This window comes from Tinamus guttatus, unplaced genomic scaffold (assembly GCF_059628265.1).
Source record: "Tinamus guttatus ecotype Peru unplaced genomic scaffold, ASM5962826v1 Tinamus_guttatus_pri_ptg000087l, whole genome shotgun sequence".
Classification (NCBI taxonomy): Eukaryota; Metazoa; Chordata; class Aves; order Tinamiformes; family Tinamidae; genus Tinamus; species Tinamus guttatus.
Window position 1 is genome coordinate 1,841,024 of NW_028288621.1, and position 27,942 is coordinate 1,868,965.

At 48.8% G+C, this 27,942-nt stretch overlaps 1 protein-coding gene across 1 annotated transcript; it reads left to right on the plus strand.

Annotated features, from left to right (window-relative positions):
- Positions 1-5,546: 5,546 nt before the first annotated feature.
- On the plus strand, positions 5,547-27,851 carry LOC148595569 (ras GTPase-activating protein nGAP-like). The gene is made up of 17 exons (XM_088520398.1): positions 5,547-5,727; positions 6,441-6,547; positions 7,951-8,060; positions 11,586-11,739; positions 12,946-13,044; positions 13,355-13,909; positions 15,778-15,922; positions 17,286-17,430; positions 18,287-18,523; positions 19,208-19,409; positions 21,853-22,052; positions 23,584-23,787; positions 24,279-24,387; positions 26,105-26,292; positions 26,819-27,026; positions 27,231-27,291; positions 27,802-27,851. Exons 1-17 carry the CDS (start codon positions 5,547-5,549, stop codon positions 27,849-27,851), a joined length of 2,955 nt encoding a protein of 984 aa, XP_088376524.1.
- The last annotated feature ends 91 nt before the right edge of the window (positions 27,852-27,942 follow it).

Sequence of the window (27,942 nt, forward strand, 5' to 3'; positions counted from 1 at the left end):
CTTTACCACTGCACTAAAAAGCTTTCTTTTTGGAGGAGCAAAAAGTGTTTTGTATTTTATTTTGCTGACTCCCTGAGGCTCTTCAATGTCCTTTTTTTGAGTAGTCACTGAAAGCCCTGGTTTCCTCCTAGAAAGTCAGACCAGCTACTACCAGAGTTTGCCTGGGGAAAGACTTTGATATGTAGGTATGCTACAACTCTGAAATAAACAGTCAGATTTCTTTGGAGCTGTTGGAATAAAGCCTAAAGCTCTTGCCACGTGTTTGTTGGCTGTCAGTGGTTCCTCTGGGAACAGGAGAAGAGCAGATGTTTGCAAAAAAATTCAAGATTCCGCCTGCCATTTTTTCTCTGGCTCCCCAGCACAGGATCAGCCATAAATGACATGTGGTTTCATCTTTCCCCCAAAACTTCCAAGTCCCTCTTTTTCTCATTTAATTTACTGACTGTGCCCCCATCTTAACAGACTTGGACTTCAGAGTTAGATGCAATTTTAATACAGCTGTGTATCAGCAAGGGCCCTTTTCCTCTGGGCATCCCTCGTCTTTCCCTTGCAGCCTCTTGACATGTGAATAGTCTAAACAAATAGAGGTGTCCTCACCTGAACTACCCTTGAGGCTCCTCTCACGCTCCCAGTAAGGACATAATTAGCTCTGCTCCAGGTATCTCCTCCTAAGGGAGATGCCTAGAGCAGCTGCTTCCAAAGGGCAATTCCAGCAGCGGATTTCCTGCTGCCCAGAGCAGAGCCTGGCTCGGGTGGCTCAATCCAATGTATTTACTGTGATGTTCTGAAGCTGAAGGAAGCAAATCCTGCTCTGCATGTCTGTTCCCTTCGCTGTCCCACACACACTCCCCAGCTTCCTGCTGCCTTTCTTCTCCCTTCCAGTGTGCCTCTTCAAAGCCCTTTGAAAGAGCCCTTCCTTTTTCAAGCAGCTAAGTGGTTAATTCCACTATCTGCTCATAATGTCACAAATATTCAGGGTTTTTAAGAAGTCATTTATTTGAATTTTTTAAAATAATGTGGGTAGATATTGTGTAAGTCTAATAAAACCTCTGAACCCATCTATTTAATTTGTAGGTACCTGATTATATCACAGTTATTAAACAGCCAATGGACCTTTCAACAATTCTCTCTAAAATTGACTTGCACCAATATATAACTGCAAGAGATTTTCTGAAAGATCTTGATCTAAACTGTAGCAATGCCTTAGAATACAAACCAGATAGAGAAGCTGGAGGTGAGGATAGCTGTTCTGTGTACGTTGCACCTTGCGCCAGCAGGAGTTTGTGTATCAAGCTGTCAAATCATTATGAAATATAAAATGAAATGAATGGTAAGAAAAACTGCCAGAGAATGAGTATTTGTGCTAACAGACTAATGACAAATCCGTTTTCTTTCCCAATTAGTTCTCCTTAGGGAAATGTGATTTAACTGAGTGTTCAGGAGGTGCCATGGTGTTTTGGTGCTTTTTTGTTTCTTGGTGCTTTGGTTTCTCATGTTGACGGAGGATGAAGCTATTTAGCAAACTCTTAAACTCTTTGCAGTGAGTAATTGTTTTGACTATTACTGGTGTAGCTGACTGGGTACCTCTATTGGCTAACATGTTTTAGGCCTGGAGCATGTATAGTCCATAAGGCACAGCAGTTTGTGCTGAGGTCACTTCATGCTTCTTGCACTCAGAGACAAAGCCTGAAGCTCCTTTTTTTATAGCTTGTTACGAGAGCCCGTGCCCTGGCTGGAGAGTCAGCGTTTGCATACAACCCCAGATTCAGTTAGCCGTGTACTTCTCATCTTCCAGCTGCTTCTTACAGAGGATTAATATTCTCTCAGAAATCAGAATCCCTTAACTGTATATTACACAATTTGAGAGATGTTGATCCTCATGAAAATGCAGATGTAATGGGCAGCTCGAAATGTAAGAACATTCCTTTAATTTGACTGACTAGTCTACCTTGTTTTTTCCTGTAGTTACTTTACTTGACACTTATTTCTTCATTTTGGGGCTTGTCTAGTTCCAATTTATGCATTTGTTCAACCACAGACCCAGGCAGCAGCTCTTTTCCAGAGGTTTTGATGAACAGCATGGAAGAGTCTCAATCTGTCCCTTCAGGAAGGTGGTCTTCCTCACGAGAGCAGGGATGGTCACAGGTCTTTTAGCAGGTCTTACCTGCCATTTACTCCAGCCACTATGTTTTTTAATGACTCCTCTGTGTATATATGGTTAAGGGTGGTTACGGAAGTGAATTTGTGAACGTCTTGAGAATTGCTGATTAAACTGGAAATATTAAGGTTTAGGTCTTTATTTTAAAACAGAAAACAAAACCAACCAACCAAAAAAGAAAAACACAGAAAGAAAGTCAAGGGTAAATGGCATCCTGCCAGCTGTAAGAATGAAAGTGTGTTTCACTCTCTTCTCTTGAGATCCTGTCACTTCTTAAACGTGATTTAATTTGGCTGTCTGCTGGTCTTCACCTGCAGGAGAAAATGCAAATCCAGAAAGCAGTTTGCAGGAAATAATTTAAGCTTGGAATATTTGAAAATAGTCTGAGTCCTACCCTAGCTGAAGAGATGGTTAAGTCAGCTGCTCTTAAACATTGTGAGTGTTTGCCTTGTAAAATAAAAAAAAAAAGGCAAACTGTATGGAAAACTTACCACATGAAAGAACTGTGGCAGTAAAGACCTATAAAGTAGGATTTGGCTAACTTTCTACTTCATTTTCTTCCAGTTAATGCTGGGAATGAGGATGCCCCTTATTTCAGCGGTGGGAAGGATGCTGCTGTATCGTCGGAAGGCAGGATGGTGCTGGCTACAAAAAGCTGCTAAGTGAAAGCTGAAGTGGTCCCCTCAAAGCTCCCAAGTAGCAAAAAGCCGCAGGTTTATGGTTTCACCATCTTCCATTGCTCTCTTGGTGGGTCGGTAGTGCCAGTGTACCAGGAATCTCCACCAACATAGGGGATTTTTAAGCACAATAAGGAATATCTTCCATTTGAGAATGCCCCAGCTAACATTGTGGGGACCTTTCCAGTAAGGGACCATGCATGAAATCGCGTGGTCTTTTAAGCCGACTGTAAAGGTGATGTACAAGAGGAAGCGGCCGTGCCTCCGTGCCGTTCCCAGCTCCGCGGCTGAACGAGCTCCGGCGGGAATTCTGTCGCCCGGCTCGGTGCGGCGACGGCTCTGCCGCCGTTCCCTGCGCGCAGGCTGCATTCCCGGCCGGAGAGCGGGTTAGACTCTCCTTCCCAGATAAGCGATGGATTTAACATTCAGCTGCTTCAGGAGTTAGCGAAATGTTCCACCTTCTACACTGGCTTTAACACTGGACTAAGAGTAGTGATTCTTAGCGTCCTGTCTGTGTTTGCACTTGGAGAGTCTTTACAGCCCGAGCAAAGGGTTGAGGGATTTTCTGTGTTTCCTGTGGATGTCTCTGTTGTTTCAAGCAAGTTTGTTAGGGATGGACTGAATTTCTCTCTGTTCAGGTACGAGGGGAGTCAAGCTCTGTTGGAGGAAAGGCACATTATTTCTGAATAGTGGCACACTTGTGAAGAGCTTGGTGCTTTTTTTGTGTTGCACTGTCTGTGTTAAATTATTAATCGCTGAATTATTAATTCACCTGAAATTCTCAGAGACTGGTTATAACATCAGGTGTGTTGTGAACCCGGTTTGCATTCACCAACCAGCTCTCTGCTACTGCCACTGAGTAAATAAACCCTAATTACTCCTGATGTTGCAGACGCACAAAGCATTCAGATTCCCTTGTTCGTTTTTGCTGGTAGCACGATTGAATGTGCAATCCTGAGGGCTGTTATCAGATAAAAGGAAGATAAAATTAACTTTGGAAAGAGATTTCCAGGCTTAAAGGGGCCTGCAGGGAGATACCAAATCAGGCAAGAGTGTAGGAAGAAGGCTGAGCAAATTTGAAGTTTGCATGCAGTTAGCACTGAAAGTTGCTTTGGGATTGGAAGTTATTCCTTCAGAAATTCTCTTTGTTCAGAAGAGAAATTCCTTTCATTGTTGATTTTGAAAAGCATGGAGAAAAAAGCAGAAGCAGAAATTGGTGAAGCAGCTGAATTGTAGTTCCCTTAATGGTTTGCAGTTGAGATTAGAAGAAGATCTTTCAAATATGGACTAAGTGTAAATGAACGTCTTAGCAGTCCTGGTGTCTGCATGCAGCCTCAGAGCAAGAATGTGTGTGTGGGAACTCTCAATGTCAGCAATACGTAATCTCTTAAAATACATAGAACTTGGAATGGAATGGGGATGGTCTAGTCTACTGTAGTAAAAGAGCAAATACAATGGGAAAGGTTGTATCATTTAATCCCTTGATTGATTTGTTTGAAAGAAATCAAGTTCTTACGTTGAAAGAAGAGCACAAGGGAGAGCTGATGGAAAAGATAAAAATCGGAAGGCTGAGAAATGAAGGCTGGGCTATTTCTTGAATGTAACAGTAAGTTGCTGGGTAAGGAATTGGTGTGCAGTCATCCTCTGTCTATATTTTGACACTCTTTCTGGAAAACCTCCTCCAGGCTTGCCATTCCCTGGAAGCCTGATTTCAGTAGCAAAACCCATTTAAGGAATTATTCACCCATGAAGCCACATGGCAAACCGAAGTGAAAGCTTTATTTAAAAAAAAAAAAAAAAAAAAAGCAGGATGGCCAAACGCTCCCACACAACCCCCTTCTAAGCAGAGCTGCTGCAGAGTAACACCGTCGTCTCACGTGGCTCAAGTGTTTTGAATGTGCTCGTGTTGTCATCCCGGGTGCAAACCAAGTACAGGGCGCCTGTTGCAGCTTTGCGAACTTGTGCCCTCCAAACATACACATCCATACTTGTGCCATCCAAACCACCACAACGTATTAAATAGGGTGTGTGACCTGAAATCTGAGTATGTCCTAGCGGCTAGGCAGGAAAAGTGAGTTTTAGAGCAGGGAAGGGTGTAGAGCTGCGCAAGAGAAGGTTTGTGCAGAAATGAACAGAAGAAGTGCAGGTTTTCTCCTGAGAATAATTAACATTTCTCCTGCTCTCCATTTTTTCCTCTTCCTAGACCTCTAATGAAAGTCTGCACTTGCTGTAGGGAGAAGGGGCACTCGAGACTCTTCCCACAGCTGGCAGCAGGGTAATAAGGGCATGTAATCCTTTATAATCCTTTCTACTGGTTTATAAGATCCATTTCTCTTCTGGGAATCCAATGTGTGTTGTGGGTCAAATGGGAATTTAACTGTGAGCGAAAAACATAACTTGAATTTTCAGGAACAAAGATGAGTGGTCGGGGCAGAGGATGGTGATGGGAGGGGAGCGAAGCCGCTGAGCGCTGTCGCGGGCCCTAGGGCTGCCTTTGAGGAGCTGTAGTTTCAGCCTGTTGTTTGGAACCCTGGGAACCGGGGAATGGCACTGCGTTTTGTGCAGCTCGGAACCGTTGTTGTCGTGATGTCACAAGGCGCTGCCAGTCCGCAGCGCCGCGCACCTGCGTGTCCCGCGGGTTCCCAGCGCGACCGGGCGCTTGTCTTCATGCTCCCGCCCGCTGCGCTGAGGAGCGCGACGCCGAGGGCGCGATGGGAGCTTCCCTGCAGCGCTGTATCGTGTGCTGCTGCTTGCCGTTCACGCTGCGTCCCCTGCGCCGGGGCCGTGTCTCGCGGCGCAGGAGGGTGCGACCGGAGCTTTATGCCAGCTCTGCATCCAGAGGTGCTGCTCGCCCTGCGTCCTGCGCGCCCGCGGCGGGGGAGCGGGGCTCGGGTACCCCTGTGCAGGCAGCGGCTCCCCGGGCTCGGCGGCGTCCCCGCAGCGGGCAGCCCCACAGCACCGTTATGGGGGTGAGCTGCTGCGGGGCACCACGGGGGCTCTTCAGCCCAAATCTGTCACGCTGCCCCAGACTAGTTTCAACTTCAGGCCTAATACTGCAGTTGCCTCCAGCTCCTTAGCATTCATTCTCAAAGCTTGTAAGAAAACTCCAAAACTGCTGGCATGCTCAGCTTATTTCCCTAATTAACAGGCAGCCTGGAGCCGCAGCGCCGCGCTGCAGGGCCGGCTTGCTTACCCGCCGTGATGCTCCATCTTGTCCTGCGGCACCCGCGGGGGCTGCATGTCCTGGCTCCGGCGCCATCCAAACCCCACGTGCCAGGGCATCGTGGGTAACGCCATCCCTGAAGAAAGCTCGTGATAATATAAAGTTTTTGGAATAGTAGCGAACAAACAGCAATTGAATCATAAATACCAGCGAGTATTGATCTGCACCAGTGTTTTTTTTATTTTAACTGCTTACTGCCTATGAGCAAGTGGGATTCACAACCTTGAGTCTGTGAGCGGAAATGCCGTTGTAATTTAGCGAGTAAATCAGAGATGGAGGAATTGGGCAGTGTTTTAATGCACTCAAAACTGTGTCGGGGCGCCCGCGCGGTGCGGCGCAGAGCCCTCCTGCGCCCACTCACCTCCCTCCTCTTCTCTCTCAGAGGTCCCGGCAGAGAGGTCTCCTTGCAGACAGAGCATCTCGGGGACCAGCACGTCGGAGAAGACCAACTCCGTGGATGCGGCAAACACGTCTCCTTTCAAAGTGCCGGTGAGTCCCGCTTTTCTGCAGGGGAGCAAATTTTCCCATTGAACTGGAGGTGGAGGTTGAAATACCATAACATATAAACAGGCTCTGAGAGGGAAGGGTATTTACTTAGTATTTCCATTTTTTCAGGTGGTTTTGGTACCTGCTGCTATATATTACCGGTAATATTTCTGGTAGATCTGTAGTTTGTTTTTTTCTCCTGGATGGATCTAAGGCTGCAAATAGTGACCCATCAGCATTAACATGGGCAGCAACCTATATAAATACTTCTGAAGTTGCTGCCAGGGTTTGCATTCTATATTCAATTTTTGGCTAGGAGAATAGTTCCTCTAAGTTGGTAATGGCATGTTATTTTTGCTGAGCCTGTAATGTTCTTAATGAAGGGGGTAAAGGAAGGGGCACCCACGGCGGCTCCGTGCAGCTGCTCTGCGGAGGGGGAGAGCTGATTCCACCCCTCAAGTGCTGCTGAATCCTACTGGATTAAGGAGCTCTCCGTTTGCTCGGATCACGCCGAGGAACGCGCGCACGTGTGCCTGCAAGCCCTGGAAGGAGCTGGATGCAATATGGTTTAAAATGCGTGTTGTCTTCCAAGCCCCGCGCGGGGCTGTGGCGCAGGGTGGAGCGATGCCTGCTGGAAACAGCCGTGACTTCCCCGCGCGCGGAGGTGCCTGGCGCTGCCCGTCAGCAGCTGGAGCTGCAGCGGCGCTGCCAGGGGAACACGTGGCTCCCTGTCCTCGTGGCCTGCGGAGCGCGGGCTCGGAGGAGGAGGTGCAGGCAGCCCAGCAGCAGTTGTTTAGAAGGCAGGTTAGCTGGACATGTAATATGTTTAGGTCCTGGCTAGATTTGGGATTGAGTTTTGCTTCAAAACAGCACCTGGACAAGTATCTGAAGTCACTAATACTGAAATCTTCAGAGATTTTTCAAGTGTGGATAGTGAGAGTTTTGAAACTGCCTGTTTTTTGGTTAAGGCTTGTTGTATCCCAGTCCAAAAAGAGAGCTTGGATGCAATGGACACAAGGCATCTTCTAATCTTAATCCAAGAACTAAAAACATGGTGTGTGAAGGGGAGCATAGGGTCAAATGGTGAGTACCGAAGACTACTGCTCGCTAATAGCGGAGGGGGGTTGTTTGTTTAATTTTTGAGTCTTTTGAGTAGTAATTGGAGTTCACTGAAGTTCACCTGTAACATGAGCAGTGCCGCTTGTAGCGATTCAAAGCTGTCACGCAGGGGAACGGTCATCAACGATCCTGTCCTGCCCCTCTTTCTGTTCTGGGAATCCCAATACAGCAGATCCCTCACAGCGGTCAGTGGGAATCACTGAGTGTGGATGCAGTGACACTGCCCTGATTGATTTGTTCCCGGTGCAAGAGGTTCCCTGCTTCACTGCTGTGACTTCTCGTTTTAGGGCCTCTTCAGTAAACGTCTGAAAGGCTCCGTGAAGAGGACAAAGAGCCAGTCAAAACTGGACAGGAACATGAGTTTCCGTCTCGCTACTCTGCACAACGCCGATGACAGGTAAAAGAGTCAGAGCATCTCCCAGGTGATGTCACCCACAGAGTGCACCTACGGCGTGAGTATTGCTGAGCACAAGCCCAGAGAGGTAAGTGAGGGAAGGATTTTATTGCCAGCTGGCAGATGGGTGTGTTTGGAACTGACTGATATGTTAGGATATGCGATGCAGCACCAACACAAGGCTGAAACCTTTAACTACTCTTAACAGTTGACAAAAAAGGTCAGGTTAAGCATCTGCAGTCAAATACCTTTTTCTTCTTCAGCATCCCTGCAAGTAAACACTGGGCCTTAGATTTCATGATAGAAAACCACTGGATCGGGTGGTTTAGTGCACGCAGTTGCCCCGGGGCTGCTGGTGCAGGCAGGTTGGAGTGAGCAGCCCTGGCCAGCCTCGAGGACGCGCGGTGCCACTCCGGCATGCGAAGGGACCTGGCTAAGGCCGTAGTTGTGTAGCTGCTGCAGGGTGGAGTCCAACAGTGAACAGAGCATCTATTTCTCAGAAAATGAGAGAACTCAATAAGGAGCTTAATTCTCTCCATCTAAGAGCTCCTTCTGCTAAATTCTTGCTTGTGTCTCTTGCTGGAACTTTGGGTTGGAAATGGATTATATAAGAGGCAGGTAAAAGCTGCTTTTTCCTAACTATTTGTAAAGTCTCTTAATTGTCTTCATTAAACCTTAGAGTGCATTTTATTCCACAGTAGCTCAGCAGGAGTATCAGACAGAGTGAAAAATAGGTTGCCCTGTACTTAAGAGCTCTCTGCCCTTCTGCTGTTTAGTGCATTTTTGCTTCTCCCTTAGCTGAGCAGAATTCATTAGCTGAGCCTGTCATGCTGTGCCATTTCAATTGATGATTCTGTCTTCTCCATCTGAAAGGCAGTGCCATAAAATCGTGGAGATGGCTGTGGGTGTTGGAGGTCTTGTTGACGTGAGGAGCTGGGGAGCGGACGGCTGCTGCTCACCCGTGGTGGCTGATGCTGTTCCTTTAGTCGTGGCAATGTCATGCAGTCCGTTTGGAGTGAATTTTGTTATAAATCCCTATTTTCAGGAAGCTACAACTTGGCTGTATGAAACAGTGCAGTGAGCATAACCATATTAAATAAGGTTACCCTGTGGTAAAGTACTTTTTGCTTTTAGTGACTTCTGTCGCCAGCTTTCTTTCAAGTTCTGTGATGCAAAAATCTCTGCCATAAATAATGTAAAGGACATAAGTGTTTCCGTAACATGGCACTCCTGGTAAATGTGGACTCATGAAGCATCCTCTTCCAGTGGAAAGGATACTATTTTAGGAAGGTCAATAAGCACATTTACAATGAGTCGCTATGACTTTGCTTTGATGCATGATCTGCTCCACAACAAAGCCCTCTCCTCTCTTCAAAAATGAATCTTCCTCTACTGCATGCCAGCGTGGGCATAAATTGTCAGCTAGGCCTGAGTGGCACGTGGGTTTTCTCCAGTTGTGTGTGAAGCATAAAACTCCATCCATGGGGGCTGGCACGGCCCGGCACTGCTCTGTTCCCTTTGTCCTCCAAGTCTCCTGTGCGCAGATTTAAAAACAAGGATCCAGGAGGCAAATGAACAGGGTGGCAGGGCCCAACACTGGGATTTGGGAAGGAGCGACCCGGAAAGCCAGCAGTGCAGAGGACACTGGATAAGGACAAGTGTCCACGTGATCCTCCTCCTTTTGGCCGTGTGTCCGCAGAAGCAAGCGGAGGGCACGCAGCGTGGAAAAGGAACGTCCTCGGAGAGCAGCAGAGCAGGAAGAAGCCGAGAGGAGCTTTCTTTGGAGAGAGACCTTTGTGCGAATGAGCAGCACGGCTCAAAAGCATGAGCCCTGTGCCAGGCTTGACTGCTGGGTTGGTGAAACCTCGTGCTGCAGGATCATGAGGGTCAAGAGCACTGATGAGTCCTGCTTGGAGAAGGGAAGTGTCTAGGCACTGCTCGACCTCATAGGTACCTTCTGTTGGAAAGCCTGAGGCTTCATGGAGTTCTGCTCCCGCTGGTTGGCCACGCAGGCAGCTGCATGTAGGGGTGCTGAAAGGTTGTAGTTAAGTCTAGTGCTTTTCTAAGGATGCTTCATCAATCAAACCACAAGGGAAACTCGGTTCCATCATAAAGATAAACTTGAAAATAGTTTCTTCTCTCCCCATCACCGCCTGCCACTACCCCAAAGTGTCAGTGTGTATCTCAGAGCACCTGGAAAATGCAATTGGTGGATCCAATAGCAAGAAAAACAACTCTGAAGTCATGTGGGAATGAAGCTCCTAAGCTGAAGCAGAGATTAGGATGCTGGAAGGAGAAGGGCTGGAGGGAAGAGGCGGCCAACAAGATCTCATCTGTGTTTTGAACTATGCTGCTCTTTGGGGGTTTTTCCAAAAGCAAAGCCAGCTCCAATTGTTTGGGTGCAAAAGAAGGTAGCATAAAGTAGCTGAGTCTGTGTAATTATTTGGAATTCATAGGAGGGAATGCCCCTTTCCTCCCCACCTCCTGCTCTTCCTGCCCCTGTTTTTTTCTCCTTGCAGGGCAGTAGGAGCATCCCTATCCTGCCCCGTGAATCAGCCCTTTCCCATTTTAAGCAGGTAGTGCTCGGTGGCACCATGGTGCTGTGCAGGCTTCCAGGGCCAGGGTGACTGATAACATCTACCTTTTCTTGCTCTGACAAACACGGAGCCCTGCCTTCAAAGAAACTATTGTGTAGCTTTATAAAGCAAAGCCCTGTGAGGTTGAGAAGGAAATCGAGGCTGTCCTTATGTTGTTTTTCGCGTGCTGCTGGGGCAAAATCCAGTTCACCTGTAGTTTGTTTTCGGAAGTGAAAGCATTAGTTTAGGCCTAAAAGTATTGTGTCTTTATTGTAGCTTATCAGCTCGGTGTCGGCCCTGGGGAAGAAGGGCCCAAGGTAAAGATGCCATCACCTGTTTACTGGGCTATTGACAGCAGATCTTCCTACTGCACACAGATGTCACCGTAAAATCGAACTGGGAGAATACAGAAAAATTTTCAGTGCCTTGGGTAGTTGGTTCCAAAATGCGTGGAGGAGGGAGGGGTATTTCTAGGGACAAAGAGGAGCCTGCACTGGTAACGGTGTCGTGGAGGTGACCCTGCCCAAGCCAAGGGACGCAGGAGCTGGTCAGCTAAAAGAGAGAAGAGCTGCAGGTGTCGAGCTGGGGGCCAAAAGTGAGTAGTGGAGACATGGGGAGGAAGAAAAGGGGAAGCATTAATTGCAAAACTTCAGTATAGCTAAATGACTTGAGCGCCATAAAGTGGGAAATAAGTGTGTTTGACTTTAGGTCAAAGACTCTATATCTTAAGAAAAAAAATTGTATCTAGCAGGGGCTATTTTTGCTCCAACAAGAGCAGCTACCGTTCTGCGTTGGTTTAGAGATGTAGAGATGTAAGTGTGCTTTTTGCTGTTAGCAAATATTTCCCTAGTTGAAGAAACACCAACAAGTTGTAGCTTTCTGCGAGATGCTGCCACATTTCTTAGAAATGGTCAGAAAAATAACGTTTCCTTTCCCCATTGTTGTTCTTCAGGTCACGTGGATTGCCAAAGCTGAAAGAGTCCCGTTCCCATGTGTCTTTACTGAGCCCGGGCAGCGCGGTGGAGACCTTGGATCTTGGGGCAGAAGAAAAAGTATTTGTCAAACCACTTCACAGCAGCATCCTTGGACAAGACTTCTGCTTTGAGGTGAGCACTTTCCATACACCCAGCAGATTATATGCTGTCAGTCAGTTTGAGTGCTTATGTACTCAAAAATGTACTTAGAGCATGCTGGCCTGTGATGAGGCAGCTGAGAGCAAACTGGGAACACATGTTCTCCTGAGGTCCGCTGAATTGGCATGAGATCCCCAAGTCCTGATGGCTTCAGCCAGTCAGCAAAGAGAAAACATTCTCAATTACTGCATCTTCTAATTGAACTTCTCTTACCTTGGGAAATCTCTAGGCATTTGTAGTCAGCACACATATGTACGCCCTAAGCGTAGCTATTGCTTGTAAGCTGGATTTTCCTCCTGTCACCTAAATTCACTTGAAAATATACCGTAACTGAGAAGTGTCATTTCCACTGTGAAGCATCTTGCAGCAGCGCAGCCCCTTCCCAGGTTGATTGAGGAGAAGCTTCGGCAGCTGAGCACATTTCCATTGCACCGGGCAGCGGGGAGCAAAGCTCCTCTTTGCTTTTCAACCCGGGCTGCCTCCAGAACAGGCTGTTTTTGCTCCCACAGTCATTTCCCTGCAAGGGCAGCACCAAGCTGGATGCAGCCAAGGCCATTGCAGGCAGCTGTGGCAGGGGAGAGTCAATGTGGCTTCAGCTGAGTCCTTTGCCTGTGTCTAAAGCTCTGCAGTACAACCTGGAAGCAGCCCTGGCAGAAAGCCAGCGGGTAGCAGGCTCTTCTCTGAGCCTTGGCCAGGAGCTGTTCCCACTCACTTGGCATTAGCTCCCTGAAGTCACCATTTCCAGGGAGTTTTTCCTTGTGTCAACACACTGCTAGTTCTGTCTTTGCGCTGTTTGTGACCAAATCATCCAGTACCTGGGATTTTCTGGGGAAAACTGCAAGCATTTCATAGCTATGGATCAATTAACAAGTGTAAAAAATAATTGACTGGCTGATTATAGCCAGATGTATTGTAAGATGTTTAAGAGTCTTTTAAGAGTAACCTTTGGCCCTTCATATGTTTCCTTTTAGTTTGATATTAATTTGAACTGACTTTTTTTTTTCTCTGTTTTCTGTGGGCCTCTCCATCTCTGCTTTCTGCGATCTTCTAATGCTTTCCTGCCTTTTTCATATTTACTCCCTGTTTCTCAAACATTCCTAGTTGTCATCTTTACTTTTTGCAGGATCGTCCATGTCTTCTGGACTTGCTTGATCTCAGCTGATCACTTATATATTGCAGGTAACCTGCTCCACTGGCAGTAAATGTTTCAGCTGTTCCTCAGCAGCAGAGAGAGACAAGTGGATGGAAAACATACGCAGAGCAGTGCAGCCAAATAAGGTAATGGAAATTGCAGAAATAAGGAAGCAAAGGACATGGAGCTCCATGGGTTAATGGGGCAGTACAGCGCTGGCAAAAGGAAAAGGCATTTCAGAGCTGGGTGAAAGAAAGTCAGGTTTTCCATGGGTAAACTTGAGGTAGGTCAGCTCTAGAGCTGGCATGCTGCCTCCCTGGGAGCTTTCTGAGAAGAAAAATGTTCTAGCCCCTACCTTGGACATGCAGAAGACAGCAAGTTGCTTCTGCTTTAGGAGAGAATATGTTGAATTTCCTAGAGATTCTGAATCAAAGCTGAGATCTTTCTTCCATGCAGGACAACTGCCGTGGAGCTGAGAATGTGCTTCGTCTTTGGATCATGGAGGCAAAGGACCTGACCCCTAAGAAAAAGTACTTCTGTGAGCTGTGCCTTGATGACACTCTCTTCGCCCGCACCACCAGCAAAACAAAAGCTGACAACATTTTCTGGGGAGAGCACTTTGAGTTCTACAGCCTCCCGCCTCTTCAAAGTATCGCAGTTCACATCTACAAGGATGCAGAGAAGAAGAAGAAGAAGGACAAGAACAACTATGTGGGCTTGGTCAACATTCCTGTGGCCAGCATAACTGGTCACCAGTTTATGGAAAAATGGTACCCAGTGAGCCCATCTGCACCCAAGAAAGGGAAAGCAGGGGGACCTTCCATTCGGATCAAGTCCCATTACCAGACCATAATCATCTTGCCCATGGAGCAATACAAAGAATTTGCAGAGTTTGTTACCAGCAACTACACTACGCTGTGCTCCGTGCTCGAACCAGTGATCAGCATCAGGAAAAAGGAGGAGATGGCTGGTGCTTTGGTGCACATCCTGCAGAGCACAGGGAGAGCAAAGGTAAGAGCAGGCGGCCCCTGTCCGAGTGACTCCCTCTTGCTGCTCGCAGTGGGTGTCTCTGGGGCTGCAGAAAGTAGGAAGCCTGGGCTGGCCTGACCGCACACAGCAGCAGAAGGTGCCTGTGGCATTTCTGGATACGGGATCAAAAGCTAGGAAAAGGGTCTAGAAAATACTTTCAAGGGCTTGGGCAAATGCATGTGGATGGGTGTCTTACCAACAAGCAAGTGCCCTGGTTGATGCCAAGATTGAAGATACTCTGTGCCAAGTGAAGTGGCTGAAGTAGGAGGGACCATGCAACCTTATGTTACTCATTGGGGACTCATTGAGTGTTTAGGAATCTTAAGAGAGAAATAAGCTAGAAAGTAACTTCCAGAAATGCCTGTGATGGGCTGAACTGCCATTGTTGTCTCAGGCTGAATCAGTTAATCACTTCCAGCCTTGATTTGGTCAGGGTTTGAACAGCTTTTACAGAAGCTGTGCTCAGTGTTATCAGGACTTAGTGTGCTCAGGGATGTTATCAGGACTTCTCTGTGCATGCTGGAAAAAAGTGTGTGAAAATGTCCTGTAGGGCTTAGACAATTTTGAGAGGTATTAAAAGGCATCGATTTACCTGGCTGCTCCTGCCAAGCTGGGTGTGTGAGAGGGGTGCCCAGCTGTAGCCGGCGGAGTGAGTTACGCAGCCCCAAACACAAGTGTGAGGGTTTGAGATGTGGAAGAGCAGCCGTCGGCAGCATCCAGGTGACAGCCCCACTCAGCTGCTGTGAAACAGCCTCTCGTGTGCCCGTAGTCGTGTACCCTGCCCGCCTTGATGTGCCCCTCTGAAGGGGGGCTCTCTCGATAAGAGCTTGTTCCTCACCGCGCTGTTTCTCGAATCCAGGGAAGTTGCTAGCTGGGATAACTCCTCTAGGGTGGTACTAAAATGCTTTTTGAAAGCAGCCCTTGGATTCCTGCAGTGCTAGCTGCAAGGAGTAGGCACGTTAATGTGATCAGTTTGTCTTTGCAGTGCCACAGTATTTTTGAAGTTCTCTTTTCTAGACACATTGAGCAGCCTGGGCCAAGGAACCTTTGCAGCTCACACTGTGGTGGTGCTGATAGAGATGCATGGTCCCAGCCTGCACTATGTGAAAATATTTCTGTCAAATTTCATCAGAAAGCAATAGCTAATTTGTTCTGAATATTTGCCCTAGTTTGTTCTGAATATTTTGTACTGATACATTAGTTTTGTATAATCAGTAGGGCTAGGATGCCTTGCTGCAGTGCTCTTTGGAGGACATTAATGGTTGGAGCAGCACTAGCAAGTCACAGTTATCATTTAGTCCTAATTTAGGATCATGGGTATTTTTTTCTTTTGAAAAGTAAAAAACCTCGGACAAAAGTACAGCTGCTGTCCTGGAGATTCGTTAAGCACTGAGTGTTTCTTGTGATGTGCCGAGTGTCCTTGGCTCATAAGCACTTATCACTTGAGGAAAGAAATATTACTATAGGACTAAGCCCTATATTAAGTGGTTTTTCACAGTGATGAAACTCGATTGTTACTTCCATGCCATGTAGATCCACAGCAAGTATGCCAACATTTTTTTCCAAGTCCAGAGCTGTTTTCATTTTGTGAATTAAGTTGTTGTAAGCCATTCTTCTTAATTAAATTTTGCTGAGCTGCAAGAATTGATTCCTAACTTCCATCTTGGGTTTTTAAATGTATAGTTTGTCTGTGTTCAGCATGAAAAGCAGTCCTTGGCACCCCATGTCCAAAGCTAGACAGTTATTTCAGTGATCCTCTTGTTCCTGTGTTTATCCTTCCTCCTTGGTTTCTGCCTAGCTTGACTGAGTCCAGTTAGAATAACCTCTGCCCATGTTACTTTTTTCTTCAGGACTTCTTGACAGATTTGGTGATGTCTGAGATAGATCGTTGTGGGGAGCACGATGTCTTGATCTTCAGGGAGAACACACTTGCTACCAAAGCTGTTGAGGAATACCTAAAATTGGTAGGGCAAAAGTATCTTCACGATGCACTAGGTAAGAAAGTGCCAACCTGTCTTTTTTTTTTTTTTTTTTTTTTGGTATTGCAAGGGCTAATCCAGTTGCAGAGAACAATAAGTCAAGGAACTGGACTGGACTCTGTGTGCTGGGATCTGGGAGGTGGCCCATCCAAAGACCACAGCTGTAGTGGTGAAGCCAGAATGAAAATTAATGACTTTTATCCCGTGGTCTAGAACATTGGTGCTGAGTGATAAGACTGTAAATCACCGATGTTAGAGATGGAAATACGCCGTCGGTTGTGCAGCCTGTCTGGTGCCCAGGGCAAGGCTGCTCGTGACAATATATTCCTCTCATTCTTCATCACGTGCTGAGTGTCGCTAGGCAGTTCACTCCGATGCCGTGCTCTTTGAAAGAGTTAGTGACATTACGTTGGTGTGAGCTGTTTATTTTATCTGCGAGAGCGTCTCAATACACGATTAAGACAGAGCCTCGTGGACCACAAAGAATGTCTTTCAAAGACATTTAAGGGAAAAAAAATAACCCAGGAACCAACAGTTAAAACAGAGCTCACCCACAGAAGTGATGCTGATGGTTTAGCAAGTAAGTGATCTAGATGGCCTCAGCAGGAAGATTTTGGACCTAAGCAAAACAGTTTAAGAAAATGTGGCAGCTGATCTGCTTGCAAGAACACTGCTGGCTTTAGCTTGGACGGGCTTGATGGTTGGTTAAGGCTTTTTAAGAAAACAGAGGTCGAAAAACAAAACCCCTTTGCACGAACAAGCCTTGGGGTGTTAGCTCGGAGCTGGCAAGGTCATGGCAGGAGGTGAACTTGGAAGACACTGAATCATCAAACAAATGAATGAAGGTTTTGTCTGGTGAACAGCAGCAGTTTAAAAAACATTTCTTAGCATAAGTCCAAAAAAAAAAAAGAGAAAAAACGGTGAATGGTGCATTTAAATATATTAAGCAAAAGAAACCTCATCCTTTTTCGAATGTGTGTCCAAGGATTACAGAAACGCAAAGGACTTTGAAAGATGCAGGCGACAGAGGCATTGTGAGATGTTCCTGTAAGAAACTGAGAAAACAAGCAGGATTGATCTCGCACTGGAGTATTAGTCTTACTCCTGAGACAGATTTGAAATGTAAGGAGGGCGAGTTTAGAGATAATAAAAATAAACATCACTGTCAAGTGCATTTCCTGGGGAAGGCCTGAGGACGAGTAGCAAAGCCTCATTCCTCTGGGAGAGCCAGAGGAGCCAGGCCGCCAAGGTCTGGTGTCTGGAGGCCGTGTCGCAAGGCAGCGAGGTTGCTCCAGAAAGGCACAAGCAGGATTGAAAGGTGCGTCAGGGAGGCTGTTCCTCTAGTGACCGTGGTCTGTCATCCTCTTCCCTGTGTCCAGGAGAGTTCATCAAAGCTCTGTATGAGTCAGATGAAAACTGCGAAGTGGATCCCAGCAAGTGCTCACCCAGTGAATTAGCAGACCATCAGAGCAACCTGAGAAAGTGCTGCGAGCTGGCCTTCTGCAAGATCATCAATTCCTGCTGGTGAGGTGCTCTCTCCTCCTTCTCCCTCACAGCTCTTTTGAGTGGAAGGTGTGAATTCCTTTTCTGAGGATGTGAAGCCAGCAGTTGTGCTAGGAAGTAGCCGTCTATCTTCTGAGACTGCCTTGTTTCCTTTTCTCACTGCCTTATTACCTGGGGTGCAATACCGTGGGTGACTTTTCTGCCTAAACCAGGGGGTTCCAGCAGGAGCTTCTGCTGAAATCCACTGCAGGGGACAGATAGTGAGTTGTGCCTGAACAAGGAGGGAGTTAAGGGAAAAGACAGCGGGAGCTCAGAATAAAAAGTGGGTTTGGTATGTAGAGACAACTCTTTCTCAGCCCCTTTAGAATGGTAAAACCAAAAAGTGTGGGAAATCCCACTGGCCGAAAGATTTTTATTAATCTCTGCTACTGAGTGTCCTTGGAAAAAAAATGTCCTTTCTGCTTCAGGGCAAAGTATATGCAAAGCAGTGGAAGAGCTTTACAAGCAACATACAAATTTCAGTTATAGTTCATATAGAGTTATATAGTTCATTTTGATCCAGTTTGTTTTAAATATCTGGAGCACTCTGTTCCAGCGTGGTCGTGGTGGTTTTTAGTCTGCACATCGGTGAGTCTGAAAACAGCTTCATTTCACATGTTTGAACAAGGGATGATTTAACTAGTACTTAAGAATCACCAGATTAAATGGTGATCTAAGAATAGATGTCTAATGATATTTTCTGGCCTAGAGAGGTGGAGTGAAAATATGAGTCAAGGATGATTTCTCACAGTTAATTATTTCAAGCGATTGGTCACCATTTTGACTTTCTGCCTGTCATTGCCCACACGGTTTTGTGTCTCTGCTTACTGTTTTTCAGCGTGTTCCCTCGGGAGCTGAAGGAGATGTTTGCATCGTGGAAGCAACAGTGCCTGAGCAGGGGCAAGGAGGACATCAGCGAGCGCCTGATCAGCGCCTCACTCTTCCTGCGCTTCCTGAGTCCTGCTATCATGTCCCCCAGCCTCTTCAACCTCATGCAGGAGTATCCTGATGACCAGACATCCCGCACCCTCACACTTACTGCTAAAGTGATTCAGAATCTGGCCAATTTTGCTAAGTAGGTGGTGGTGATGACCTCGAAATCTCTGCTTCTAGGGGTGCAAATGAGGTCAAGTAAGGAGAGCCCTGCCTAGTGGTCACTTTTGCAGACTGCTGATTCTTGGTCAAATTGGAACAGACTTTAGAAAGGAAGAAACTTCCACCATTCCCTTTGGAACAGCCCAGAGCTGAGTTAGGCAGAGTCAATTTGAATACAGACTGGAGCTGCACTGAATTCAGTAGAGGGACACAGGAGAAAAGCAAGAAGAGGTTAATGGATTAGCATGCCTGTGTGTGACTGTTTTATGCTATTTAAAAGAAAAAAAAAAAAAGTGCTGTTCCTGCCAAGGATCATGTTTTTTTTTTTCCCCTTCCACCTCCCAGGTTCCCAGCTGAATGTAGGTCCAGGGGCACTTCTCCGTTAGGGAAAGGGGTGCAGGGAAGGTGCTGGAGAGAAAACAAGTCTGTGGGAGGGAAGAGATGTTACCAACCCCCTTGTTGACAGTATGAGTGGCGAGTTACTCGTATTTAACCAAGCCGAGAAAGCAGGGAATCTCTTAAATTGCCCATTTTCTCCCCTTCCCAGACACCTTTTCAGAAAGGCAAGTCAAAAGATAACCACGAAGTGTTTTCAGACAGTTATTTTACCCTTGTGCTTTTTTGTGGTGGTTGTTGACTGAGTTTTCCCTCCCCTTTCTTGCAGGTTTGGTAACAAGGAAGAGTACATGGCCTTCATGAATGGCTTTCTGGAACATGAGTGGGGAGGAATGAAGCGTTTTCTCCTCGAGATTTCTAATCCAGAGAGCATCTCCAACATGCCCGGATTTGAGGGCTACATCGACGTGGGCAGAGAGCTCTCTGTTCTGCATTCCCTCTTGTGTGAGGTTGTTTCCCAGCTTGATGAGGTAAAGCGGAGCGGAGGCCTGGGAGGGCGAACGCAGCGATTGTAGCGTAGCGACCGTAAACACGAGGAGACATCAGGGGAGCAGCCGGAGCCGCGCTGGGGAGAGAGTGCCCAGCGGCTTGGGAGAGGAATGTGCGATAGGGCCATTGCCCAACGGTTCCCTCGCGCTCCCGCTGCGGCCCCGCCGGCTCCGGGAGTCCCCGGGGCGGCTGCTGGGGACGGCTGGGCCCCATTCCTGGTGCAGACACCCAAATCAGGTAGAGAGGGCAGCACTCGAGTGCTTGGCTGGGAAATGGAAATGTTGGGGGGAGGCTCTTTTGGATGCAAGTTGAGGCACCTGGCTGGACCCTCCCCTGCCCAGCTTGGGCTGAAGTCACGTCCTGGCCAGGCAGAACTGCTCTCCTGGAAGACCAGGGCCAAACCCGCTGAGATTCGTCCATTTCTGTGATGTTTGCATTAGCTTTTAGCTTAGAGGGGCCCTTGCCAGAGCTGCACTCCCTGCTTGCCATGGGAGACACTCGGCTGCAGCTCTGAGCACTGGGACCATTGAACTGCACAAGAGCAGAGTCTGGGTTGTTCTTCCCCAGCTACATTCACTGCAAGACCCCAAATCATTAAAACCTTGTTTGTTAAAAAGTAAAGCTGACAAGACTCAGAGAAGCTGAGCTCCATGTCAGCATTTTTTTTTCCTGAAAGTACTTAAAACTGTTCCATATTTGCACTTCTGAAGCTGCATTATCTTGTCTGTATTCCGTGTCTTTTGCAACTGGAGAGCTGAGGTGACTTGCAATGTGCTGCTAATGATTTTTGTTGCTAGAAGGGTCTGTCAAGATCATGATTTGTTGGATATTTGTTTTCTCACAGCACATTATCTAAAAGAAGGCGCTGAGCTTTGTGCATCAGAGTAAATCTAAATTTCCTTGACTCAGAAGGATAATGTATATTAATCTCAGTTTGTGGTCTTGTTTATCTGTTTCCGTCATATACATGCGCAGAGTTTGCACTCCTGGTGTCACAGACAATAAAATCTTTGTTATAAAGACAGCTCAGCAAGCTCGGAAAAACATGCAAAAAACCATTTCCATAAGTTGGGGTAAATCCGTCAGTGCCACAAACTGTGCCACCTTCCTCCAGCTGCTCAGGCCATCAGGTCAAGGGAAATCTAGTTTCTGCAGGGCAAATGGATACTGCTCTCCAAACGAAAACGTCCTAAATGTCTCGGGCGGCTGGGAGGGGAAGGAGCCAGACGTAAAGCTTTAAAGCAGATGTGCTTTGTCCTTTCTGTAGGTTAGATGTATGGATCTATCCTAGCAGGCCCCTGGGAGCTGGCGTAGTGGATTGCTGTAAAGAGAATTAAGGGATAAAGTTACACTGCAGTGCTGTTCTACTGTGGGTAGTGAGAATTGAGGAGACAAGTAACCTCACAGATCGTAATAGAGCAGGAGATGCTCTGTAAGAAAGCTTCTGTAAAGAGACCTCTCTCTGGAGTGACCGGATCCTTGCTCAAGGGGAAAATAAGGACATCTTTGAAAAGAGGAATGTCTTTGAGGGAGTTTTACTTCAGCATTAAGTCTGTACCACTTTTGTCTCCTGCTTCGGGCACGGGAGCAAGCAGCACCGTGTAGCTGCTACAACCAGTCTTGACCCAGAGAGGGGAAAAATAAAGAATCCAAAGGGGCAGCTTCCCCTTCGGGCTGCTGCCGTGCTCAGCCTGGCCAGCACCAGGCTAGGGCAGGAGTAAACCTGAAGCCAAGCGTTTAATCCCACCTTCCATGGCAGTGTTGGAATGAGGGTCACTGGTGTTTTCATGCAGTTGCTTTTAAGAAGGGAGGAGCGCCTTAGTTTTTGATAACCGTTTGCTGCAGGAGACGGCATCAGCGTAGCACGCCAAGCCCAAAGGCTTCTGAAATGAAAACCTTCCTTTCCCCACCTCCCTCAACCCTCTCAAGTCTCTCATGACCCTCAGATGCCGCATCCCTTGTCTGTTGGCATGCATTTGTTTTACCACATGACTCCCTTTGCCTGGAAAGTTCCCTCCCACTAGCTGAATCTGTAGCCTTTAAACCCCCCTGCTTAATGAGTAGATACTGTAGTTTTCACTTTGACCTCACCCAGCCTGGCTTTAGTTTGCTTTGCATGATAGTTTTGCATTGGAATGGCCACAGTTTGGTTTTGTTGAGCATGATTTTTTGTTTTTGTTTTGTTTTGGGGGATCAATCCTAAGTTCTTTTCTATTTCCTTTTCTTTCCTCAATGTCTGCTGCACCCCGTTGGTCTCCTCCATCCATCTCGTCGCCGTGATTACGCTGCTCCGTAACGCTGCCTCCTAGTCCGGGCACACCCGCACACAACCACCCACCCTCCTTCCTTCCACCTCCACCCCTCCGCCTCTGGGCATCGTGATCCAAAACCTGGCGGGTGTCGTGGTGCTTGTTGTCCGATTAGGGTGAAAATTCCTTCCTACAGGCGACCGTGGCAAAGCTGGGACCTCTGCCTCGCATTCTTGCGGACATCACCAGGTCCCTGACCAACCCTACACCCATTCAACAGCAGCTGAGACGTTTCCCTGAGCACAATTCTAGTCCCAGCATCAGTGGCAGTCTCTCCTCAGGGCTTCAGAAGATATTTGAGGACCCCACTGACAGGTTGGTCATGGCCGGAGCTGGAGGGGAGATGGGGGATGAGGAGGGTTCACTTCAGAGCACCCAGGCAGTGGTGAATGCCTTGTTGCTTGAACCTTCCCACACTGTAGGAGTGATTCATGTGAAGCAAAAAGCTGGGACGTGGCAGAAACACCAGAGATCTTGCACAGGGTGGCCTGTGCCAAGCTTCTGCACCGTCAGGTGTAGCTCCCTTTGGAAATGCTGTCCCTCCAAGCTGCCTCGACTTACAGGAGCTTTCAGATAGCTCCTGTTGAATTTTTAGACATATGCAATAATATAGAGCTGGGGAAGGGTTAAATGGGGTCTGAAATGTTCCGAAGTCTTGCTGGGAAGAGAAGGGTGTGAGAGATGGGGGAATTGGTGGGAATGGTTTGCATTGCACCTGTGAAAAATAACTGTGAAGCACTTCTTGAATCAAGCCTAATGTTCAGAGGTAAGTGGTAATTAAGGAAGAGTGTGTTGCAACTTGAAACACTAAGAGCTCATAAAAGGAAGTCTGGTTCCTTGAGTCTTTCAGAGCGAGGAAGTTGGCAGGGGGGGTTAAATGAGGTAGAGAAGCTTCTCTGGGACAGATCTCGTAGGGATGCGGCTCAGTTAAAAAATAACCAAATTCCTTTTTACTCCACAGTGTTCAATCCACAGCTCAATCTTGATCAGCAGCTGCATTTGGATTTTTTCTTGGACTTCACCTAAGGCAAATGTCTGTCATCTAGATGGTGGAGTATTTCAAGGCTAGCCAGAAACGTCCGTCATCTCCTGAGAAGCACTTTTTAAAGTGTATTTCCCAAAGTAGATGTGACTTTTTGACTTTTTTCCCAAATAAAGATTTTTTTTTCCAAATAAGAGGTTTTGTATTCTGAGAGGGTGGGATGAAAAGAGGAGAATATTTGGTGGACAAGAAGTGGCAACAGAAACAATTTAGGAAAGGTGAATGAACCAAACCTGAAGTGGAATGTGCTGAGATTCATTGTACTATTGCACAAGTGCTTATCCAGAGGTGGTAGGTGGAAAAAACAAACCTCAGCCAAGTAAATTTGCAGGCTATATGTAGTGAGTGATGGGCCCTGCCTTCAGCCTGGAACAATTGGTTTCATGTTCCTCAGGTCCTGAGAAATGAGTTATTTGGGTCCCTTTCACAAGTTTGGTCACCCTAGGACATCTGTTTACAGCTGAGCACCATTAGCAGCTTGTGGCTGGGAACTCCTTGGGTCTGGAGTAAGTGGGATTGTTACCAGGCAGGACTGAGGAGCCATGTCATAGCTATTTGAGGGCTTAAACTGGGCTACAAGAAGACATTCCACAGTGTGGGAATAACCTAATGCTCAGTGGGAGCCTCCGTACTCCTTTGTTGTTGCCCACAGTTGTCTGCTTGTCATTTCCTTTGCTCCCATCAATTTAGTTTTAATGAAAGTGAACGGTGGCTTTCTCTCAGCAGCAGCAGAACATAATAATCCGATGGGTTCCTTTCTCCTTTGCATCTGATTCTTTCCTGCTCTGCTCCCCTCCCCACACGGTACGAGCAGGAGATAGCGAAGCTGAAGGAGCGCCTGAAGGTGTCCAGCCACCAGCTGGAGAAGTACAAGCTGCGCCTCCTCGTGCAGGAGGAGCAGATGCAGAAGCTGCTCGTGGAGTACAAGTCCAGGCTGGAAGACAGGGAGGAGAGGCTACACCGGCAGCAAGAGGAGAAAGACAGCCAGATGAAGAGCATCATCAGTAGGTGAGACTTGGCTGCAAAGTCTGCAGAACATGGAGAGCAGGAAGCTCCCCCTTGTCACATTTATCCTTGACAATAAAGAGAGCAGTTGTGTGGGCTTGATATTCCTGGACTGACACCACTCCTGCCTTAGAGATGAGAAAACTGAGATATGAGTGTTGAGACTTGCTTTAGATTGTCAGGAGAGCAGACAAAAAGATTTAGGAATTTCTAACCCCAGTCTCTGCTATACCTCTAACTGGTCCATTTGCTTTGTTTGAAAACTGTACTCATGGGGTGGTTTTACAGGACAGTTAGATTACTGGCAATGCCCACTTTGAATATAATAAATTCAGGCAGTTGGGGCTGTGAGAAGGATCGATAACCTTTCTTGAATGCAACAGACTTCTTGCAGAAAAGAGGACAACCGGAGAAGTCAAAGCAACAGCCCCAGAGTAGCCAAAACACCCAGGAATAGTTTTAAACTGCACTAATTCTCTCTTTTTGCACATCAGACTCATGGCAGTTGAAGAGGAGCTGAAAAAGGATCATGCTGAGATGCAAGCCATCATTGATGTGAAGCAGAAAATCATTGATGTGAAGCAGAAAATCACTGATGCGCAGGTAAGGAGCTCAGGATTTCCCGGAGCTGAGTGCCCTGTGCCTAGAACCCATCATTCTTCCCTATCTTCCTGTCCCAATGTTATGATCTAGCTCCCAAGGCAGTACTGGCCATGGTGTTGCACACATGACTTACTGCCTCCTAGGAGAGAATTGGGAGTTTTGTACAATAAAGACCCTACTTTCTGAGAGCAAGCTTTGAAAAGTCAAAATCGCAGGACTTTTCTACTTGAGGAGAACCCAAGTGGTGAAGGAGCAGTGGGGCACTGTGTGGACACTGCTCCAAGCGTGGGCCTGGCAGCTCTGGAGCAGCTGTGCTTCTTAGCAGCATAGGTCAGTGGCCATGTGCATGCAGCCCAGCTGTGCACGCTCAACCATGGCTAGGAATGGCAAGGGAATGGTACACTTGCCATGGAGCTTGCCCCGTCTCGCTTGTGTAGCATTTCACCTCATCTGACTCTCCGCGTCAGCCCGCTTGGCCACCAGGCCAGGACAACACCCGGTCAACACAAGTCACTTGTGGAAAGTGGGACCCAACGGGTGTGATGCATGTGAATGTGTCATGTGGCGTAGTGGTGTGTCTGCTGTGCCCTTGCTGATGCCAGAGAGCAGAACTTAGGCAACACAACCTGAGGCTGATTTTATATCTGCCTGTTAATGTGGGCGAATTTTGTGTTTAGGGAGCATCTTTCCTGTTGCTGGGCTTTTTAATCGCTCCAGCTGCATGATTTTTTAATAGATGATCTTTTAAGAGGATTACACGTTTCAGCAAAGAACACCTTAAAGAAGTAACAAACCTGTTTTTTAAGCTGTATTTTTATGCTAGTAGCACTGGACTGTGTGGTCTGTGAGATCCATCTCTGCATTTCATTGCCTGGGTTTGTTCTAAAGAAGATTTATTTTTGTTCTGTGAATAATTTTTGAAGGTTCTTGTATATGTACAGACACAGATACCTTTGAGATCTTTTATGGATATTCCTACAAAGAATACAAAATAACTTTAAACAGTTTAAACCTCTTGAACCTGTGCTGATTCAAAATGCTGTTCTGTGCCATGAAGTTGGATTTTGTGTAGCTGGGGGTGGTGCGGGAGCACCAGGCAGCGCCGGTCAACGTTTCGGGTGACGGGCGCCGAGGCCGGGCAGCCCCTGGGCAGAGCGAGTCCCCAATCGCGTGTCCGAGCGCCAGGACCTGTATGGGGAGAGCCGCGGGGTGCAGGGCTGCAGCCCCAAGCTCTGCCTCCCTGCTACAGGAGCCGCCCGTTCCTGAAGCCTTCCACATTCCTGGGAATAGCTGGGATGTGGAGGCACAGGGCGACGCGAAGAACTGCTCCTGGCTCTGACACTCTGTACAAGACTGGGCCTTTTCCTTTTTCTTTCTTTTTTTTTTTTTTTTATGAAGCTGAAAGACTTCCTGGACTGAAATCTTATCTTAGGCAGGGAATTTTTGGTTGCTTCATTACTAGCAACTTCAGTGGTGAAAAAGGAACTACATTGCATTAATTGGGCAGGACAGCGCGCAGTGCCTTTTCCTGGTGGAAACAGAGGGCATCCCAAAAGCTGCCCCATGGCAGTGGCTGAGGCAAGCCCAGCACAACCAGCTCCAGGCCTCGTGTGGCAGCTGCATCTGCAGGGGCTGGAGCCTGCCCAGACAGGAGGGCACGGGGCAACTACAACGGAGGGGCTGCTGTGCTGTCGCCCTGGCTCGCGGCGCCTGCCAGTCTGCGCCTCCTGGCCACGGCGGCAGCATGGCGCACGTGCGGAGGCCAGGCCGTGCTGCGGGCAGCGGAGCCAGGGATGCGTCCCAGGCGCTCCCCGAGCCCGACAGGAACGGGCCCCGCACGCTTGCGCGGCGCCCGGCACCTCCTCTGCTGCGTGCGCCCGACTACCAGAGCCTGGAGCAGGGCAGGCAGCGCAGGAGGAAGCTGGGGGCTCCCCAGGACAGGTGAGCGCTGCTCGTGCTGCGCACCCAGCACAGGGCGCTGCCCTCGCGCAGCCTCCCGGCCCCCAGAGCCCCAGACGCCCCGGACTGAGCCGCCACTTCAGCCTCTGCGGAGGGGCAGCTGCAGCCAGGAGCTGCCTGGGCCACCCCTTGGCCACCAGCTGCCCTTGAGCAGTGTCCCGGGCCCTGCCAAGGGAGCTGCCCGTGCCCACGTGCACCTGCCCCACGCTGACCCTTTCCGTGGAGGGCAAAAAGCCCCTGGCAGCTCTCGCACAGCCCTGCTCCAGGGCCAGCCGCACGCTGCGTCGGGGAGCACTTGCCTGCCCAGCTGGGGCAAGCTCAGCAGGCAGCCGGGAGGCCAATGCCAGCCCAGGCTGCTGCTGCCGCCCAGGGCCTGGCTGCCTCTGGGGCCCTGCCAGGTGCCCGGGGCAGCTCTCAGCAAGGACGCTGCTGCCCAGTGCGCAACCTCGGGGCTCTCTCTGCTCTCTTGCAGCGCGGACACCTTCTCCCGCATCTTCCATCGGGAGAGAGAGCCGCGAAATGTCCTGGAGGCAGAGAAATGCACCCCCAAGCCACCAGAAAGGCTCCCCGAGCTGCGCAACAGCCCCCATCCCCGCCACATCCAGAGGATCCCGGCCATTGGGCAGGGCGGCGCGCAGTGCGTTTTCCTAGTGGAAACAGAGGGCACCAAGGAAGAGCAGGTAGGAAGTGCTGCCTTGTGGGGCTGGGAGCAAGCAGGGGCCATGGGGAACAAGAGCTCTGGGCAGGCCACAAAGGGCAAGGAGAAGCAGTGGGTGCTCCGTGGCCTCCCATCCAGGCCAGGGGCCACTGCCTCCTGCACCCCCAAAGCTGCCTGCCCCACGAAAGCCACACGAGCTCCTTCTGACCCTTCTCTTCCTCGGCAGGCTCGCTGGTGGCAGTGGGCGCGCACCTCCAGCCCCAGGGAGCGCTTCAGGAGGCCGGCGGGTAAGTTGTGTCCACCGCAAAGAGCCCACGCAGAACCGCCCTCCCCTTGAGGCTGCTGGGGGAGCCGGGTCCCTCGGGTCGAGCCCCTGCGGCGGGGGCTTCCCCGCTGCCCTGGAGAGGCGCCAGCCCTCCCTCCGTGCCAGCGGGACCACAAGGCCCAGAGCTCTGGCCGGCCTCTCCAAGGGCTCCAGGCGCTCGGCACCTCCTCTCAGGCAGCCGCAGCGCTGCTGTCTCTGGCTTGTCAGGGCTGCAGCAGGGCAGCCCTTCCTCACGCACTGCTGGTCCCTCGGCCAGCCTTCCTGTGGCCCCTGCACGCGTCCCCCTTGCAGCCGCCTTGTTCTGAGCCTCAGCAGCTCTCAGCCTCCTCTGGGGGCCTGGGCTCCACAGTGCCACCTCCTTGCCCTACAGGGCCCCTCGCAGCTTGCCCAGCAAGAGGGAAGCAGCCTGAGATGAGCCTGCTCAACAGGCCCCGCAGCGTTTCTCACCGCTTGCCTTCCTCTCTTTTCCCAGGGCCGCAGGAAGCCTCTGTGGAGGCCGTCAGGTTTCCAAGGCTCTCCTGAGCTGCACGTGTCGTGCAGTCCCTGCCCAGGGGAAGGCAGGAGGCACGGGGACCTGCCCAGGAACAGCAGCTTGGAGGGAAGCAGCTGGAGC